Source organism: Rattus rattus, chromosome 9 (genome assembly GCF_011064425.1).
Source record: "Rattus rattus isolate New Zealand chromosome 9, Rrattus_CSIRO_v1, whole genome shotgun sequence".
NCBI classification, from domain to species: Eukaryota; Metazoa; Chordata; class Mammalia; order Rodentia; family Muridae; genus Rattus; species Rattus rattus.
Window position 1 is genome coordinate 46,865,211 of NC_046162.1, and position 17,610 is coordinate 46,882,820.

At 41.2% G+C, this 17,610-nt stretch overlaps 1 protein-coding gene and 1 pseudogene across 1 annotated transcript in view; one reads left to right on the top strand and one right to left on the bottom strand.

The window, feature by feature from the left end:
- Positions 1-10,593: 10,593 nt before the first annotated feature.
- Positions 10,594-11,021, bottom strand: LOC116910297 (annotated as a pseudogene).
- A 3,148-nt stretch (positions 11,022-14,169) lies between these two features.
- Positions 14,170-17,610, top strand: part of LOC116909071 (myosin-8) — a 30,025-nt gene continuing 26,584 nt past the window's right edge. The window contains exons 1-4 of the mRNA XM_032912546.1: positions 14,170-14,210; positions 15,616-15,855; positions 16,464-16,607; positions 16,694-16,850. Coding sequence (XP_032768437.1) covers positions 15,646-15,855; positions 16,464-16,607; positions 16,694-16,850 — 511 coding nt within the window. The 5' untranslated portion in view covers positions 14,170-14,210; positions 15,616-15,645. The remainder of the gene's footprint in view (positions 14,211-15,615; positions 15,856-16,463; positions 16,608-16,693; positions 16,851-17,610) is intronic.

Below are 17,610 nucleotides of genomic sequence, written 5' to 3' on the forward strand. Positions count from 1 at the left end.
GAAGGGTTTTGCAACCCCATAGGGAGAACAACAGGATCAACCAACCAGACACCCCAGAGCTCCCAGGGACTAAATAAACCACCAACGAAAGAGTCCATATGGAAAGACAGATGGCTCCAGCTGCCTATGTAGCAGAGGGTGGCTTTGTCAGGCACCAAGGGGAGGAGAGTCCTTTGGTCCTCTGAAGGCTCAATGCCCCAGGGTAGGGGAATGCCAGGGTGGGGAGGAGGGAGGTAGTGGGTGGGTAGGCAGGGATCATCCTCACAGAAGCAGGGGAAGGGGGCATCGGATATGGGGGTTGCTGGAACAGAAATCAGGAAAGGGATAACATTTGAAATGTAAATAAAGAAAATATCCAATAAAAGAAAAAACTAAAAAAAAAAGAATTGAACTAATAAAAATCTAAAGCTGGTAAGTTAAAGCAATATGATAAACCATGAAGCAGTCATTAGCATGTAGGTCAAAGGTCATCAAATAAGTTAAAATGTTACATTATAGACTATAGATATACTCAGTGACAGAGTACTTACTTCCATGTGCAGGATTCTCATTCAATCCACAATACCACACACGTTATATTATAAAACAGTACAAGAGAAAGAAAAAAAAAAAACAGAGGAACAAAAAAATGTCGTGAAGCATTTAAAAAAATGTGTTTTAAAAATAAAAGTAAATGTAAATGGATTAAAAAATTAAAAGTTAGAGGTTATCTGCCTTTAAAAAACATGACCCAAGTAAAGGTCATTTGTATTAGCCAAAGTACAAATTAATTGAACATAAAAGAATGGGGAACTATGCATATTATAAACAGCAACCACAAGATAAATGAAAAATGGCTTTGTGGATAGATGATAAAATAGCCTTTTAAAATCTGTCCACTATATGCAACAAAGATGGACATTTTGTAATGATAACATTAGTAATTTTTCATTACACATCAAGACACATACTGACAGAAATAAACACTGAAATTCTAAAAGCTTGAAATATGTCCAATATTTATATAGTCGAATGACATTTTACTAAATTGCTAATTTAATTCACTCTGAAAGCAAAAAAAATCTTTGCTAAAAAGAATACTAAATGAACTACGTATTTATATGGAAAATAAAATAGAATTATTTCAAGACTTAGTGAAAAATCTTAGACAAACCTTCTAGAAGAAACACAGATGCATATCTCTGTGGTGACAGGCAAGAGCTCTCAAAAATAACAGAGTACACACAAATATAAAATATAAAAATGACAAATGAAAGCTATTGCTGGGATGGAGCTCTGTGGTAGAGCACTTTCCTATTATGTGCAAGGTTCTACCTTCGACCCATCCCTTTGGCTCATCAAGGCAGTGTTAGGAACACAAAAATGGCAGGCTATGGGCTTGGAGAAAATATATTCTTTACATGTTTTCAACAAAGGACTCCCAGATGCAGAATCCACAGCCTCTGCATCCAAAGAATGCAACCCAACAAAACTGAGAAGAAGAGAGAAAAGAGACAATTCAAGAAGAAGGTATTTTAAGGTCTAATAACTATATTAAATGTCATTTAATGTCGTCAGTCAAGGGAAGCAAATTAAAGTCACAAGGAGACTCCATTACAAACCTGCAAGAGTGATTAATTTTCAAAGACTGACCGTGGCAGATTGTTGAACAGGCTTCTGAGCTTCTGCCGTCCCTCAGACGCTGCTTACTAGGAGGGTGGACAACTTCGTTTCTTTTTTTTTTTAAAGAAAGTTCGCTAATTTCTTTTAAGTTTGAGCTCTTATCTAGAATGTCTACTTCTTGCTGTTTAAGCAACAGAAGTGAAAGGTATATTCACAGAAAGGTAATAAAAATATCCACCAGCAAATGGATATCTGCACAAGCAGAGTGGGGTGGCACAAGCACGTTGTCCCATCTACTGGGGAGATTATGATCAGTTAAATTACACATTATCCAGGGCAACACAGTAAGACCATCTCACAATTAAAACAAAGTGATCAAACGGCAAACTTAAAGTGAGAAAGAAGAGAAGACAAGATGCTGTATGCCCTCACAATGGAGTGCTACCCACCGGCCACCACCATCAACAACAACAAAAAACCAAACCAGTGTTACATTCACACGTGAGTGTAAGTAACATATCTGTACCAACAAGGCATTTGAAAGGCAAGTTGTTTCCTTTAGTTGAAAACAAGATAACTTCCCGTTTCCACCTCAGGACAAGTACAGATGTCTGAAGTGGCTGTAATCCATCTGCTTTTTCTCCATCGCTGGGTGGAGAAAAACAGAGGGACTCTTGGGGCAAAGGGAATCTTAGGAATTGTAAGCTGAAGTCTGGTAGTGACTCTCAAAGCTTTGGGATCATTAGAGACAGTAACTCGACGCTTGCCCCGGGCTTAATTGTAAGTGGATACTAACAAGAATAGCAAGGACAGGGATTCATGCCAGACCTTGGAAGGGTTTCTAACTTAAAATAAAGACTTGCCACCCAGGACCCATGTAGAAGTTATTTATGTTTTTGAGAAGGACTAGAAATATAACAATAATTTGTCAGTCATGAGGCACGTCTTGGTGTTTAGTTAGTTTTCTTGTAGAGATCCGTCAGCACCCCTTCACGGTTTGTATTTACAGGGATTTTAGTTTTCAGTGTTGTAGCTCAGAGAACCATGGAAAAATGGACTGAGGCCGTCCAAATCACAGATTAAAACGAGTGTCAGGTTCCAACCACTGAGCACATCATCAGCTCCATCACTTAACAGGTGGTCACCTAATTAAACACACAAAGTCACTGAAGAGATATTTGTCTCCCAAAGTTCGAGATTTAGAAGAAATGCTAAGTACACGGCGCTAATCACAATGTCCTTTTACTGGATACAATGAGAAGTAAAGTTATTACAACTTTAGATTTCAAAGATGCAACCAACTGTCCCAGAAGGCTTCCTCTGCCCTTATTTCCAGTGAACAAGAATGTCCACTCCTCCACATGTCTGTTTGCTACTTTTGATTTCCCCCCCCTCTCTGTCAACCTAATTGATAAAATACGCGTGCACGCTAGCATCAGTCTTGCAACTGTTGAAATAGAGCATGTTTTAATTGACCAGTCATTAGCGTGTCCTGTTCAGAGAACCCTCTTTGCTATCCTGTACCTCTATTTTCTATTTGCACGGGCCTGCATTTCTCCTCAATTCATTTCTGAGTATGAGTGAACACAATTTCCGTCTGACAAACACTGCCCATCGTTTTCCCAAGGCTGCCATTTACCTTTTAATTTGCTGATGGCCCGTTGTGTCACACACTGAACTTAGTTCTTGAGAGTGTCCACTTCATAAATAGAAGGGCCTTTTACCCTGTGGGAGATGGTCCTGAGTTGGGTGTGTAGTGCACGGGTGCCAGCTTGCCCACCACATGAAACTATCTAGTTTGATCCTTAGCCCTGAAGGAAAAGGAGTCTCTCCTCCCAAGGCATAAACATTCTACGTTTTCACATCTGCTTTTGCCAGTTGCCCTTTCATTTCGGGTCAACAGTTCAAAGCTTTTATAACGGACTGCCGTAAATAGGAACAAGCAGGGAGGAAATCGTTTCTTCTTCTAAGTGGCACATCTCAACCCTGCTCACTAAATTGTCTTTTCTTTCCTCTAATGACACCAAAGGCCACTTTTGTCACACACTAACTTATCATACGTACAAGAACCCACGCTCTAATGATCAGCCTGCCTTCATAGGCACTTCATAGTGTTTAAACCCCATATTTAAAAAAAAATCTATTTTGACACGGTAAAAAATCGCATCCCTGGAAGCTTGCTTTCTGGGCGAAGCTCACCACTGCAGTGTTCAACCCAGGAAACCTCTCCATTCTGCCTTTCGGGTCTGTTCTCTTTCCATGGGAAGTATTTCTGTCAAACCAAGGGAATCCCATTTATTTCTACTTATCTTCAAGCAGGACCGATTCAAGTGGTTTCTGGGCATCTAGAATTTTGTTTCTCCCTCAGTGAGGTCAGTCAAGTCTTCAAGCTAAATATTGTACCCTTCTCTTCATACCCCAAATCGAGTGCTCTTTTCCTGTGACAGCACAGCTGTGTAAGCAGGTCCTCCATCTCTGTTCCAGTCCTCTGATCCCTCTTCTGTGCTGCTAGCATGACTGTGCCTAAAACAAATCTTTCGTTTTTCTCCATCTTTATTAAATTGGGTATTTCTTATGTACATTTCAATTGTTATTACCTTTCCCAGTTTCCAAGCAAACATCCCCCAACCCCTCTCCCTCCCCTTTTATATGAGTGTTCCCCTCTCCCTCCTCCCCCCATTACTGCCCTCCCCCCAAAAATCCCATTCACTGAGGGTTCAGTCTTGGCAGGACCAAGGGCTTCCCCTTCCACTGGTGCCCCTACTAGGCTATTCATTGCTACCTATGAGGTTGGAGCCCAGGGTCAGTCCATGTATAGTCTTTGGGTAGTGGCTTAGCCCATGGAAGCTCTGGTTGGTTGGCATTGTTGTTCATATGGGGTCTCGAGCCCTTTCAAGCTCTTTCAGTCCTTTCTCTGATTCCTTCAACAGGGGTCCCATCCTCAGTTCCGTGGTTTGCTGCTGGCATTCGCCTCTGTATTTGCTGTATTCTGGCTGTGTCTCTCAGGAGAGATCTACATCCAGTTCCTGTCAGCTTGCACTTCTTTGCTTCATCCATCTTATCTAGTTTGGTGGCTGTGTATGTATGGGCCACATGTGGGGCAGGCTCTGAATGGGCGTTCCTTCAGCCTCTGTTCTAAACTTTGCCTCCCTATTCCCTCCCAAGGGTATTCTTGTTCCCTTTTTAAAGAATGAGTGAAGCATTCCCATTTTGGTCATCCTTCTTGAGTTTCACGTGTTCTGTGCATCTAGGGTAATTCAAGCATTTGGGCTAATAGCCACTTCAAATCTTAAGGTCAGTTCCTCATTTAAAACATGGCAGGGTGTATCCACCACCCACGGGATACAACCTCTCCTTTACATGAGTCTAAACAACTCTTTAGTAAGTCTATTCAAACACTGCCAAGTAATATTTACAATAATTTACCTGTACTATTAAATAAATTAACATCAAAAGGGACGAGAAAGCAAAGCAATTCCTTCCTTACAGATAAGCAGACTCAGGTTTAGAGAGGTGAGGTGGCCTGAATCATAGAAATAATAGAAAATAACACCTTGATATTTAAGCCAACCAATGGGCACATCATCAAAGGCACACGGGCCAGATTGATGTCTAAAACTTACTTACTACAGGGAACTCATAATGTATTTTCCAAATTACTACTTGGTGGTCTTAATTCCTTGTTTTTGAGACAGGCGCTCACTGTATAATCCTGGTGACTTGGAACTCTCCATGTAGATCAGGCTGGCCTCGAACTCACAGACATCTACCTGGCTCTGCCTCCCAATTTCTGGTATTAAAGGCAAGTGCTGCCCTACCTAGCAGTTTTTGTTTTTATTAGTTTATACTAACTATACAAAGTTAGGCATTTTTTAAAATGATCCAGCTATACCAGCTAGTGGATTCTTAAAAGTTAGATGCAAGAGAAAGTAAATCAGGGTGGCTGAAAATATGAGTATTAGAAGAATCAGTTTGTATATGTGCCACCAAAGTGTAAAGGCAAAGATGTCACAGTTGGCATGACAGGAAATAGAATTCACAGCAAAACAGTGCAAAACACGCACAGTCCATACCTGATTTTTAAAAGATGCAATCTACCATGAAGATGTAACAAGCAGAAATCTTTTGTGCAGTTAACAAATGTCTTTGAGCTAAACAAACCAATGTAACGCATCTGTCAAAAACATGGAGGACTTTAAAGTTATACCCAGGAGACAATAATAGACCGACTATTCCCAAGTCAAGACACAGATCACTTCAGTAAGACAAGTAAAGGTTATAGAGTAAGTGTGGGGTTTGGTGGTGGCCCCGCTGTTAGCTGTCTCCTTGCTCTTGCAGATCCCCAGACTCCTAACGGGCAGCTGGCTCTCATCTGCTCGTTACTGAAGTTTTAGGGAAGCCTACAACCTCTGTGGAACACCACAGGTATCTTCACAAATTCCTGCAGGCACTCACACACATGTATCCATAAGTAAAATAAATCTTTTCAAAAAGTAAATATAAATCTTTGTAGCATTAATAAGAGAAATTAAATGTTTCCCTTATATCTGATATACAGGTTTCACTGGGAATGATGCTGACCCTACAAAAGGATGTGGAAGTTAGTTCTAGAAAGAATAGAAACACTTTAGATATTATAACAGTTGGTGTTCTGCCCTACTCCGGAAACTCAACTACCTGGAAAATTTTATTAGTTAGTATTTACTTTCTCTCTACAAAGATAATTTAAACTTAAATGAATATAATGAAATCTTCATCCTTAGTATTTCATTTCTTTTTTTGAGGAAAGAAAAGTAAACTTAATTAAAGCTAACTATATTTGAAATATCTTTTGTTAATTTAATTAGTTTTTTCCTCCTTGGTAGAAAAAATTAAAAAGTCAATCTAAAGCACTCACAAAAAATATTCATATTCAGGGATGGGAGAACACGTGTGATTGTTTACTTACCTACAACACTTTTTGAAAGACACACAATCTGATACTTCTCCATGTTTCTAAGGACTGGGTACCTGGAAAGCACAAGGCTAGTGTCTGCTGTGTATTCTGCACTTCTGGGATTCTGAAAATATGCAGATATTCACTTAAGAAGCCGATCATTGCAATGACTTAATTCTTGAAGAAAAAAAAATCTTCCATGGTTGTTTAATTGTACCATGGACAAAGCGTTTACATCAAATCAACAATTTAATAATACACAACAGAATTAAAACTATGCTTGTAAGAAATAGTTTTAATTTAGTCTCCTAAAGTTATTTAGTGGTATATGAAATATAGTTATATCATTTGACTGCTATGGACTCATCATGAACTTCTATGTTCATAACATAGCAACAATAAACAAACAATTCTTTATAGCAACATAGTCACATACTTTTTCTTGGCTCCTAGATCCTGGCTGTAACTCTATGTTCTGAATTCTAAAGTGAAGTGTAAACATTTTGGAAAAAGAAGGAGGAGAAGGAGAAGGAAGAGGAGGAAGAAGAGGAGGGTGAGGAGGAAGAGGAGGAGGGTGAGGAGGAGGAGAAAGAATAGGGTGAGGAGGAGGAGGAAGAGGAGGAAGAGGGAGAAGAGGATGAGGAGGAGGGGGAGGAAGAGGAGGAAGAGGGAGAGGAGGAGGAGAAGGAGAATGAGAAGGAAGAGGAGGAACAAGAGGAGGAGGGTGAGGAGGAGGAGGTAAGGAGGAGGAAGAGGTGAGGAAGAGGAGAATGAGAAGGAAGAGGAGGAGGAAGAGGAGGAGGATGAGGGGCGAGGAAGAGGAGGAGGAGTCTATCATTAGGACTGGAGAGTTGGCTCGGTGTTTGAGAGCACAGACTGTTCTAGCAGACGACCACCTGTTCAATTTCCCGCATGCACATGGTGGTTCAGAACCATCTGAAACTCCAGTTCTAAGGGATTGGCTGCCCTCCTCTATCCTCTTTGGTACCAGGCATACAAATGGTGCACATATATCCAGGCAAAATACTCAAAGGCATAAAAATAAAATAAATAGATCTAAAAAAATTTAAAGAAGCAGATCATTTCCATCTTGAAATAGAAAAACATTCATCAAACACTTTTGCAGTTTTCAAGGCACATCAACTGAGTGTGGCTAGCCATTCAACAAATGGCACCAACCATTATATATCAGTGGTGAAAGAAACTAAGCTGTCAGCCCATCAGCAGAAATTTACATCAAAGAGGATGCAGATGCAAATGAAAGAACTTTAAGTATAAAATGGGTAGCAGTAAAAAGTAGAAGACTTTTGTGACTTCGTATTACAAAAATTTGGAAGATCTGACTCTAATAATGCGGTATATAAAAGAAAATATTGATAAACTGAACTTTATTGATTAATTTAGAAATTAAAAGTTCTACACAGATAGGAAGAGACTATCCGTCAATCACCTGTTTGATTAATGACTCATAGATAAAACGTATATAAAAGAACTAGCAAATAAGAAGAAAAACGACAACACTGTTTCAAATAGGCTAAAGATTCAGATTGCAAATGCTCACATACGTATAAATGGTAAATGGGCAGATGGTAAAGACATTCCAATCATTGTCCATTAAGGAAATGCAGATCTGAACCACAGCAAGGGACCACTTTACACCCAGTAGGTGGGGCACAATCCAAGGAGGCAGGGCACAAATACAGTTGATAGGAATGGAATCAGAACTGTTGTTTGCTGCTGGTGGAAATGACACATGTACAGCCAACTATGGGAAAGAATTTGTCAATTTCCTAAAAAGTTAAACACATAGAAATCCAGGTCCTAGATAGCTACCCAAGATAAACACATGTCCACCCACAATCTGTATTGTATTCATAGTAGTGGGAAGAATCCATGTAGGACAGGTGTGGCCTACTGCCCTCCAACAAAGAGAAATGCACTGTGGGAACAGGGTGAGCATGGGTGGGAGAGCCAGACACAAGTGATTCCACTGCAAGATTCCATTTATGTGAAATTTCCAGGAAAGGCAAAACTGTACAGATAAAGAGTTAATGAGGGGTTGAAGAACTCAAACAATTGTTAAGAACGTCTCAAAGGCAGGCTCTAAGACTGTTATAGGAACAGGGATACAATTCTGTAAGCCCACTAAAGTCATTGTATTCTTACAATGGGTCCTTTTCAGTGCATGGAAAAGTTCACTAAAGATATCAAGGGGGTAGATCTCAGCTAATTCTTAATATTACACAAATGGCAATCACTATTGGTCATATGAACTTCAGACAAGTAAAATTAAAGTTCTGACGAAAGAAACCACTAATAGTCAAACATTCATTACAGGTGATAAATAGTCAATATTTATCATATAACACTGTACAACCATGAATGCAAGATATAGTTACATTTAAATTTATGGGAAAATCTTACAACCATAATTTGAGGCAAAAGAATGAAGAAGGGCTGAAGAGATGGCTCAGCTGCTGAGGGCACCTCATTCCTTTCCAGAAGACCTGGGTTCAGTTCCTAGAACTCACACTGGCAGGCTCAGCACTGTCTGTAGCTTTGGCTCCAGGGGATCAACACCTTCTAGTCTCTACAGGCATGGCTCTCTCATGGAACACATTCACACACACCACACATGTGCACACACACACACACACACACAAAGTATAAAGAAGGTTGTATTCATATGTTACATTTTATGTAAATAGAGTTATTAAATTTGGGACCTCTGTGTCCTAGTCCACTTATTTCACATAGAACCTTAAGGTTCTCTACATGACAGCAATGCCAGCCCTACCAGCATCTCCTCCCTTTCTACAGAACTAAGATTCCACCAAACGCACGTACCAGAGTTTGCTTACGCACCTGCTAGATGGAGGATTTTGATCATTCCCACTTTGGGCCATGGCAAATAGTGTTTTGTGAACTTCATGCACAAACTTTTGTATAAACTACAGGCCTGGAGAAATGTCTCAGGAGTTAAAATCACGTACTTCCCTGGAAGTTCTGCTCCCAGAACCAGCATCAGGCAACTCAGAACTGACTTTTTAATTTTAGAGCCAGAGGACCAATCTCCTCTTCTGGCTTCCTTGGGCACCTGTACTACATGTACAGGTAATACAATTTAAAATAAGATAAGTATTTTTAAAGCATGCATTCAGTTTTCTTAAGCAAACACACAGAACTTGAATTATTTTGTTGATTTTGTTATCAGAACAGCAAACTCAATATAAAATATAGCAAGTATTATACCAGATAAGGCTTCAGATGCAATGCATAAAACATAGATGTATCAAGATATCATGTTATTTCCCATGGGGGTTTACAGCTATTACATCTACCAAAAATACAAGTTATAAAATCAAATATTTTATAAAAATAAAGACAAGAGTAAAGATACCCTTATACAGTATGTGTCACAATTTTAAAGATTAGCTAGTATGATACTATATAAGTATAATAAATATTAATAATACTTAATATTTTTCTTAATGTCACAGATAATGAAATAAGAGAAGAAGAAATAACACATAAATTAAGAGAGGAAGAAAACACAAAACTTTGATTATTTGTACAGGATCCACTGAAAATTCAAATATATAAAAATATGTATTTTTAAATAGGTTAGAAATGATTAAGGAGCAAAGCCAGGTCTGTGTCTAGAATCAGGAGGTGGAAGCAGGAGAATTAGGAATTCAAGGCCAGCTGAGGCCGCGGAGAGCTGATAGGCAACACCCCGCGAGCAAACTTGAGCCTCGGGACCACAGGTAAGGAATTCAAGGCCAGCCTTGGCTATAAGTCTAACAGCCTGGTTTACAAGAGATCCTGCTATAAAACCAAACCACCAAAAAAGAAGCCAAAATGGAATTCAGCAAAGGGTGTAAAAGAAATGAAGAAATGATTTTTTTTTTTTGAGGACAGCTGTTGAATTTATTTTCTGTTTTGTACAAGATACAGTTTTGGGGTCGGGAAAGCTAAGTGCTATGAACTAGCTCCTGCTGTTGTCTGTTCAACCCTCGTAATTCACAGGGAGGATTGGGAGGCTGGGCTCTGGCCTAGCACCACTTAACTTTGGACAGGCTGCTGATTCTGACAGGTTTGAACGGGGCCCTGGTGTTGGCCTGGCCAGGATGGACGACTGCCTGCTTCACAGTTTCAGGAACTGGGGCCACAAGTGATCTGGCTTCTGGAGGCCTGGGAGGATTCCGCTCAGGGGACTGTGGCCATCAGTGGGAGAGCGGATTTCCCAAAAAAGAAGTTAGTCCACTAGTGGCCCGGGTTGGCTTTGGGCAGACCTGGGGAGTGAGGCACGGCGTCCCCCAGGTACTCGGAATTATTGCTGGATAAGGAGCCCAGGCGTCCTGGGAAGGCTCGGCCACAGTGCCTTGGGGGCCTATCCCTGGGCGGAGCCGGCGAGGAGCTACTTACACAGAGAGAGGTCATGTGTAGCCAAGAGCGAGCCTCTGGAAGAAATGGCTGCCATGCTTCAGGGCTGAGGTGCTCGGCTGAGACCCCTCCTTACAGGCAAGATCACCTGAGACCTCTCCTTACAGGCAAAATCACTGGTGACAAGGCCTGGGGTGCTAAGTCTCAGATCTAATTTGCAAGGATAACCATGAAACACCACTACTCTATGCCCCACCAATGAATGGGAAAGTCCAGCTCAGAAATAACAAGGCTAAGTTTTCTGAAATTCTCTTGACCTTTCATTAAAGACTGTCTCCAGCTATTCACCTATGAAACACAGAGAAATAGGAAAAAGGGAAAAGCAAAGGTGTTACATGGAATCCTACCTCTTTTTATAAAAAAGCCATTCTGGGAGGCTGGAGAGATGGCTCAATGGTTAAGAGCACTGGCTGCTCTTCCAGAGGACCTGGGTTCAATTCCCAGCAACCACATGGTGGCTCACAACTGTCTGTAACTCCTGTTCAAGGCATCTAACATCCTCATGCAGACAAATTACCGATGCACACAAAATAAAATAATAAATAAATTATATTTTAAAAAAGCTATTCTAGACACATAAATGTGTCCACATATACGCACACAGGGATACACACACACACACACACACACACACACACACCAAAAAAAAAAAAAAAAAAAGCTATTCTAGAAGCCCTACAGAGCAACTTCTGTGTTACCCCCTACTCCGAGAGCAAAGGATTCTGAATGATTTGGGCTAACTGCACCCACAAAAGAAACAGTAGTTCTGAATATCCAAAGTGTCTGACACATGTCAGTAATCACTGGGCAAAAAGTATACCAGGAAAAATAGACCCATCCAACAATTAAAAAAAAAAAAAAACTAGCAAAATATCTAAGACCCGGGAAGGAGCTAGAGGAGAAATGTAATGACTTGGAGTAAACATGAAATATATCACACCCAGGCAAGGACCGGCTCACAACTCTAATTCTTGTTCAATGAACCTACTAAATCGACTTAATCTAAATCAAAATTCTACAGAAGTTTTTCACAGCTGAAAACCTGATTCTAAAGTCGATATGCAGACTTGACAAATCATAAAAAAAACCATTGAAATGAATAAATAAGTAATAAAAATTGTCCCAATGAACATAAAAAAACTGTTCTTTGCATGAAAATATGGGAGAAAGTATAGAATCCAGAAACCAATCTCACATCCTAACACATGCGTACACACACACACACATGCACACGTACACGCACACACGCACACACACACACACACACAAGTGGAAAGGACAGAAATAATAAAGCTCCTATAAATGAATAATTAATTGCAGAATTTAATTAATAATTAATTAAAAATAAATTACAAAACTACTGGTTTTCTTAAAATTAGCTTGAAAACATAAAATAACCCGTGTATGACCCTGAAGTCCCTTTACAGTACACCCAGAGGAGCAGAGACACAAAGGAAATCTCATGAATTTGCCTAAACATTTAGGTCTTACAGAAGATCCGAAAGTGGGCGAGGCTGCAGCAGAGCACTATTACACCACAAGAAGTCGTTCAGAACTTGAAAAGGCAAAGTATATCTCAGGCACATGGAATCCTACTCAGATGTTTATAGTATATAACTTCAAAATAATCTAGTAATGAGATGGAAGATGCTACAAATAAAGTAAACTGGACCATGAACTGTCAGTCAGAGGCACGCTGCGTCCATTAGACTGGTCTGCTTTTGCAGATTGTGGAATTATTTCCATGATGTTTGTGTACCGATGGCAGAAACGAACCAAGAGCGAAGAACGGGAGTTGGCGAGCACCTAGAGTACATTTTAGACATTTACAGTGTCCATTGTCTACGAGCCTATTCTTATGCCGATTATATCCATTTATTTCTTCCCCAGGAAATACATAAGAAAATGCACCCCCAACATCTGGATTATTATAAACCAAAGGAGAAATTTAGCCTAGTCTATATATAAGGTGTCGATTTATGTCATTAAAATATATGAGGCTACAGAAACATACACAGTTGCCACAGCTCTTAGAACTTTAGCTGTACAGGATCCCTGCCCTCATGGTGGCTAGGTGAATAACTGCGTGCTTAAGCACAGTGAAGGAAGAGAACTTTATTGTGAAGTTAAAAAAAAAAACATAATTCCCACGAAAAAATGGGTAAGCTAGGTCATATATAAATTATATCTCAATGTAAACGACTTTAAAAAGGAAGATTCTAACTTTAAAAGTATAGCCATAAAATATTTTCTTTAAAGGATAAGGATGTTAATTATACTAATAGCCTGAATTGGCTACGTTAACGTTAGGGCAGGTTGTTAAGACATGAGTCTGTATTAAGTATGACCCCACTTACATCCCCCATGCTATCCCTCCAGATGAGTCTAGGTGTATTTTCTCTTTTCCTTCCTATATTTTTCCCTATGATGAATGCATTAACTTCTAATTATAATCCTTTTGCATGCTGGCAGGGTGGGCACTGGCCCAATGGTGGAGACTCAGCATAAAGGCTCCTCTCGATTTGGCTCTGCTGCTCCAGTCAGACTCCAAGGATGAGCCCTGGCGATGGCCCAAGGGAATGCGGTGTGGGGGCTCCTGTGAGAACAAATAAGGAAAGTGCGTTGCTGGGCATCTGATCTTTGGCAGCACAGGGCAGGCGTGCATGACAGTTTGCCAAATTGAATATAACTCTTAAGAACTAACTTATGAGAAGGCCCACCAGGCACTCTCAAAGATTCCCTTTCCCAACGCACTAGAAAGCATTCTCAGAGGGCAGGATGGTCCTTGTCAAATTATTTATAGGAGATTGGTTCACATACTCTGAATGATATGAATACTTCTAATTATATCCGAAGATGCCAAATGTCACTACAAACTTCTCCGAGGGTTCCCGTTGCCAAGTGTTTTGCCCTGACAAAGAGGAGGGAGCTGCAGCATCAGCACTTCTCTTCCTATATAAGCAGGGCTGCCCCTCACACCCTATCTTCGCCAAGATCCCAGAGGTAAGTGATGGATGGGAGCCTTGGGAGCCTTAGGATCCTGGGGGCAAGCAGCAAGAACCCAGTGGCTCTCTCTGAGCATGAGCTCTTAGGCTTGAAGGTGTAGGGTAGGGGAACTTTTCAATTCTGTACTGTATGGCCAGGGTTGCCGAGCATCACTAATGGGGAAACGTCTTGTCTACAGCGCAGGACAGTCGTGACTACGTTTTCATCCAGAGCCCCATAGGTAAGACTTGGATTCCTTCATTTACTGGTGACAGAGGGGATTTTAGCCTAAGGAAACTGTGAATAGTTCTTAATTACCCACCATTTCCAAGTTTTTAGAGCAGGAGGTGTTTTTTGAGGGATGGCTTGCACACGCTGGAAATCATTTTTCCAGAATGTCTTATTCTCAGAGACTACTTACCCTCACTGAAGCCTGGGATTAAAGGAACATTTGGGACAGGATGAATTTTGACAGTGAGTTATCAGCTGTAACTCTCCAGTGGCCATCAACCACTGTGTGTTAAGCCTCCTGCATGGAATTGGACACACACACACACACACACACACACACACACACACACACACACACACACTACACGCTTTTCAGACAGTGTTACTTAAAATTGGAGACATAAACATCTTGTTAAAACCATATCTGAGTTATTTTTAAGGATTCTCTTATTTTTTTATGTGTGAGAAAAATACAGTTTTTCTTTTTTAAAGCTGCAGGTATTCCGGGCACAGAGGGTTAGCCATCATGAATAATTTAGGAGCAATTCTACTGTGCTCTACAGAAGTCAGTACCTGAGAGTAAAGCTAAAAGCCCACCAGTTAACATGCCTCTGCCGCAGAGGCTCACTGATCCAGGGTCAGTCAATGACATCTGTGCCTGTGACTAATGCTTAATGCTTTTCTTCTTCTTCTGAGTAGAGGGGAAGGAACCCCAATGGAATTTCCATGGGAGGAAGAGCCTCCACACAGAGGCACTCGTTCCTCTGTGGTTAAATCAGTTAAACTGAGAGCTGAAATCTCTCATGTCAAAAGAGATTTGGGAAACAGGGCAGCGCTAAGTCTCCTGCTCCCAAGCCAAAGGATGAAAATCCAGAACCAAGAACTGGTTAGGAAGTTGTAAACAGCCCACGGAGAGATATAATGCCAAATACCAACAAAATGAGGACAGTCATTGGGTTTTGAGCAACAGTGGTCATCCAAAAAAATCAGAAGAGTGTCTCTGGTAGCCTTGAAAATACCACCAACCTTCCCTTGCACAAAAGCCATGTTTCCTTCCTGACTAGGTGACTGCCCCAGTGTGTGGCAGATGCAGACATTCTGCAAGGGACAAGAGGATTAGTAATGACAGTTGCTGTAAAACAATCCGTCCATAGCTTGAACTACAGAGATCACTATAGTTCAGAGGGGGAAAAGCTGGGTAGAAAGATTTTCATTGTAATCGAAGATGTAGGTACCCACTCCTGGGAGTCAAGATTCCGGGGAGGACACTTGTCAAGTTCTAAAACCGGTTCCTCATATTTTCACAAGATATCAGATTGCAGAAGGGGTCTCGGCCTGCCCTGAAGACCACACTTCAAATCCTCACCCACGTTTCTTACTTTTGCTCTTTACGTCTCTCTTCCTTGTCTCCCAAGGCCGACACCTCGGCTAAGTAAGTAGCAGCCATGAGTACGGGTTCGGACGCGGAGATGGCTATTTTTGGCGAAGCTGCTCCTTACCTCCGAAAATCGGAGAAGGAGCGGATTGAGGCCCAAAACAAGCCCTTTGACGCCAAAACATCTGTCTTTGTGGCGGAGCCCAAGGAGTCCTATGTGAAGAGCGTCATACAAAGCAAGGAAGGAGGGAAAGTGACCGTGAAGACGGAAAGTGGAGCAGTAAGTGAAAACACGGAGGGCGCACTCTGGGGTCATTTCTCCTGCTCCATCTAGAGGCAAGGTCTCCCTTGCTGGGGATGCCTGAACCTGCAGCCTCATGAGCATCCTACTCCTAGCGTGCAGTCCCAAGGGACTAAAGGGAGCTAAAGGGGTTCAGGCTACACTATCTCCCCTTCCCAAAATGCTTGGCCTAGCAAAGGAAAATAAAAGGAAAAGAAAAGATCTTGTTAAAAACACGAGTAGTACTGCAATAACCATTTGGGTCCCTATTTTGTGTGCCAGTTTCATTTCCTCTGACTATACAAGCAAGGAAGTGGTGGAAGCCGGTTCATGGAGGGCTGGGTGGAATCGATCAATGCGCACTGCGTGGGTGTCTGAAGAACAATCTGCTAAACCTTCTGAATTTGTACAATCAAATGTGTCAATAAAAGTACTAACTCCTATGTTATCGTGGGAAACAGATTTCCTTAGACCAGAAAACAAAGGTGTTCAAGCCTTTAAAAGGCATTGAATAACCACATGGTGGAAAGTGTGTTCAATGTAGCTTTATAACCAAAATAAACAGGCAGACATAAACACTATCTCAAACCACTCTGCTTCCTTACCAGACTCTCACCGTCAAGGAAGACCAAGTCTTCCCCATGAACCCTCCCAAATATGACAAGATCGAGGACATGGCCATGATGACCCACCTTCATGAGCCCGGGGTGCTGTATAACCTCAAAGAGCGTTACGCAGCCTGGATGATCTACGTGAGTGACTCTTTTAGTCCGTTTATTTCTTGTAAAAAATGAAACAAGAGGTACTAGATTGAATTTTCTGATATTTCCCCCCACAGACCTACTCAGGTCTTTTCTGTGTCACCGTCAACCCCTACAAGTGGCTGCCGGTGTACAACCCTGAGGTGGTGGCGGCTTACAGAGGCAAAAAGCGCCAGGAGGCCCCGCCCCACATCTTCTCCATCTCTGACAACGCCTACCAGTTCATGTTGACGGGTGAGTGGGGCATCTGTTTATAGGAATGTGCACACACAATTGGGATGGACAAACAGAGCTCACTCCAGTCTTATTATAAGACGTCCGTGCCTCGTGGGACTTGCCATTTCCAAAGAACAACAACAGCCATGACATTTGCTCTTTCCGGCAGTCATCTCTACTTTAGGATGCGAACAGTGACACTCCGGAATTCACTGCCTGCCCAAGCCAACAGGGCTAGCAAATGAGAGCTCGGATAAAGCCAAGAGCCAGTTTCTGAAAGCAGATTAACTCCTTCCTTGTTTTTTTTTTTTTTTTTTTTTTTTTTTTTTGTTTTTTTTTTTTTTTGTTTTATTTTTGAATTCATTTTTCTTTTTCTTTTTTTTTTTTTTTTTTTCTGAATTGGATACATAAAAGTACAAAGAGATTCTTTTAAAAGTATTTACCTCCTCAACAGTCTAAAAAAAGTCTCAGCCATAGCCAGAGAACTCTAAATTCTTAGGTGGATTTTCGAATGACATAGCAGACATTGCCAGCCTTGGGGACTGAGTGTGAGTAAAGTGGAGATCGCCCATGGGTGAAGAGAAACTATAAAATTCCTCCCACAGACTTTGCAACATTCTCCTATTAAAGTCTGGTAGCCCCACTTTATCAAACCATACTCCTGATAGGTCCCAAAGCAGCACTGAAACCTTTTCTTTTACACACCAAATGCCTCTGGACAGAGCCTCGGTTCCCACGTTCCCTTTCTTCTGTGAAGTTTTGGTAGCTGGGCACATTT